Source organism: Frankliniella occidentalis, unplaced genomic scaffold, assembly GCF_000697945.3.
Source record: "Frankliniella occidentalis isolate FOCC.00 unplaced genomic scaffold, Focc_3.1 Scaffold29, whole genome shotgun sequence".
Taxonomy (NCBI): Eukaryota; Metazoa; Arthropoda; class Insecta; order Thysanoptera; family Thripidae; genus Frankliniella; species Frankliniella occidentalis.
Window position 1 is genome coordinate 193,647 of NW_026267159.1, and position 2,569 is coordinate 196,215.

Below are 2,569 nucleotides of genomic sequence, written 5' to 3' on the forward strand. Positions count from 1 at the left end.
CGCGCCGCCCCGCCCCGCCCCGTCCGCGAGGGCCATGATTTACGGCAGCTGGGATAAACTTCACGGCCTCCGAGGAGGCCTTCTCCCCCGCACCGGCTCCAGCCGCATCGACGCCGTCCTTCCTTTGCCATCAGCCGTCGTCGTCCTCGAGTCAGCCAGAGCGTCAGACCCTAACTCAGCCCTTTTAAACAGCAGGTCCCGCCTGCGACGACGGCCTCCTAGCCCTAGCGGGCCCCGCCTCAGCCTAGCACCTCTCCGTCAACGACGTGACCTTGCCACAATTTTCTTACGTAATTACATCTCTATACAGTTCTAGTTCTAAACGCCGTCTCGTCCGCCCGTTTCAATAAATTTGTACACCACGCGCATTAACAAAGTGCAGTCTTTGCATAATGTGCAATATCCTAGCAATATCCTAGCTAGAAAAGTTCGATAAAAATAAAATAGAGTGGCAAGGATTGATGTGCGATTCGCATATCCATTTTGAGCATGTCAGGGACATCAATCCACATCAATCCACTGTTTGTCACAATCTTCACGTTTGGAAACGGGCGGCGTAAAGGTTGTATTTACGTGCGCACTTTCACTGATAAGATAAATAGTTTATTGTACAAAGTCGAATAAAAATTAACATGTAGAAGAAGTTGCAACTAATTTTCCTCGTCCTCTTTAAGGTTGTCATATGCTCTTGTACCTGACTCTTGGATGACACCCCATACCTCTTCGCGAATTTTCTTCAGTGGCATGGATTTGTCCAATTGTATTGCCTTAACAAAATTGGTGCGATGATTGGTGAGTACTGAACTTAATTAAGGATAAAGACAGCAAACCAGGTGGTGATACAAAAATTACTACTAAAGACAAGCTGAGGAACAATTAGACTTTGAGACTAAATTAGCTCTGCTTAAAAGGATACTTCCTTCGATTTCATTATCTGGCACATTAGTATTCCATCGAATGCCAGTTAAATTTTTATATTGATATAACTCAGACCTGCAACAAATTAGGACAGTAAACAACTATCTTTTTATAGAGAAAACTGAGGATAAAATCAAGTTTTTGCACTTACTCGTGCTGTTTAAATGTGGCTCGCTCTTTATCAGAAATACGTCCTACTGAATGACTTTTATTGATTTTGGATATAGTATCTTTTATTTCACATTTGAACTTGTTGACTTGTTTTGTCAGCGATGCCTACAAAAAAGAAAACAACAGGAAACGTCATTTAAGAAATACAATACGAAATAACAGAGCAATACTTTAAGTCAAATAATAACTTTTAAAAAGCACAGTACGAGAAGAAATTAATTACTTACATCATCTTCTTTTAATTTAGCTAAATCTTTTCGCAATTGAACTTTTTCCTTTTCGGACTGTGCCAGTTTATCCTTTGCAATTTTGCACTCCGAGTGTAGTTTATTGGCTAAATTTTCTAGCCCTGAAAAGAAAAGAAAGAAAATTTAGTCAAGTTTCTAGAGGATGAGAGCTAAGAAATGTGGAATGTAGCGATGTAATAGCATCTATACTTTTCGGTTCCTTAGCTTTCTCGCTCTTGAGGTCAAGAATTGCGCTGAGTCTAATATTTTGATCAGGCGGTGCATCAGGTAGATCAAATGAAAGAGAAGATACAAGTTTTTCTAGGTCTTCGAGTTCCATCGTAAAAGTTGATTTTGAGGAGAATCAAAACAAAACCCTCAACGATAACACAACACACGGTACCGGCACCAGTACTAGAAATTCAAAATACGTTTGCTTTGTTTTCCATTTACAACTTAGCCAACTGCTATCAGAAAAGACAGTCAAATGTTCCATCGAGCTCAGTCTTATTTCTCGAAAGAAGAGTGACAGGTTTATTTTCCCATCGGTAAAATTTGTTCACATTCCATAAAACTTCCATTTTTAATTTTTTTTAATCATTAAAGCGAGGATCAGGTGAAATTGTTATCAAATTATTTCCCAGTTGACACACTGAAAATGCGTAGCCTTGTCGATCGCAAGGGAAGGTAGGAACGAGATTTTAGGTTATGTTACCGGCTTGTCTGAACTCTTCGTTATAGTGAAAACAGGTGAAAACTAGAATAAGAGGTTTGTTCCTCCTGGTCTGTTTGAACGTCGGTCGAAAAATGAAGGAGAACGGCGATAATTCGGAGCCACTTCTTAAGAAAAGGCGAAAAGCACCTCTGAATACTACTCCACCAACACCGGTGAAGTTTGAAGTGGAAGATGTTTATCAGGTACTCCTATCCTTAACAAACATTTCAATTCCATTCCGACATCACTTTTTTTTTCTATATTGTGACTGCTGTTCCCGTTTCATCTTCTATATGGCTCCTAACTTTGAGTTTATGCCCCTACCTTTTGTTCTGCTTACATAGTGATAGTTTCACCTATTGTCAAGATGTTACATGATATCGTTTGTCCAAATTCCAGCGTTCATAGAAACGCGTAGCCAGACCCTGACGAACCTGCGGCCAAATCGTCGCCTTCTCAGGTGAAAAGGTAATAAAAACAGCAGTCATTCTATTTTAAATGAATGAAAACGACAACGGTATAATTTGTCATATACGAG

The 2,569-nt window shown here is 40.0% G+C and overlaps 2 protein-coding genes across 7 annotated transcripts in view; one reads left to right on the forward strand and one right to left on the reverse strand.

The window, feature by feature from the left end:
- Positions 1–2,569, forward strand: part of LOC113201934 (THO complex subunit 5 homolog) — an 11,322-nt gene that overhangs the window by 5,243 nt on the left and 3,510 nt on the right. For 2 of the 6 annotated variants that reach the window (XM_052265673.1, XM_052265674.1), the window contains exon 1: positions 675–792. The exons of 2 other annotated variants lie outside the window; for them this stretch is intronic. Coding sequence is in view for 2 of the 4 variants with exons in the window: in XM_052265669.1 (XP_052121629.1) it covers positions 2,124–2,234 (111 nt within the window). In the remaining 2 variants the exon portion in view is untranslated. Of the gene's footprint in view, positions 1–674; positions 793–2,057; positions 2,235–2,569 lie in introns of those variants that run through there. 2 more of the 6 variants (XM_052265671.1, XM_052265669.1) reach the window with 2 other exon arrangements.
- LOC113201955 (uncharacterized) lies at positions 582–1,833 on the reverse strand. The gene is made up of 5 exons (XM_052265675.1): positions 1,527–1,833; positions 1,317–1,438; positions 1,070–1,194; positions 917–993; positions 582–799 (listed from the first exon to the last, which is right to left on the reverse strand). The coding sequence occupies exons 1-5, from the start codon at positions 1,654–1,656 to the stop codon at positions 651–653; spliced, it is 603 nt and encodes a 200-aa protein (XP_052121635.1). The 5' UTR covers positions 1,657–1,833; the 3' UTR covers positions 582–650.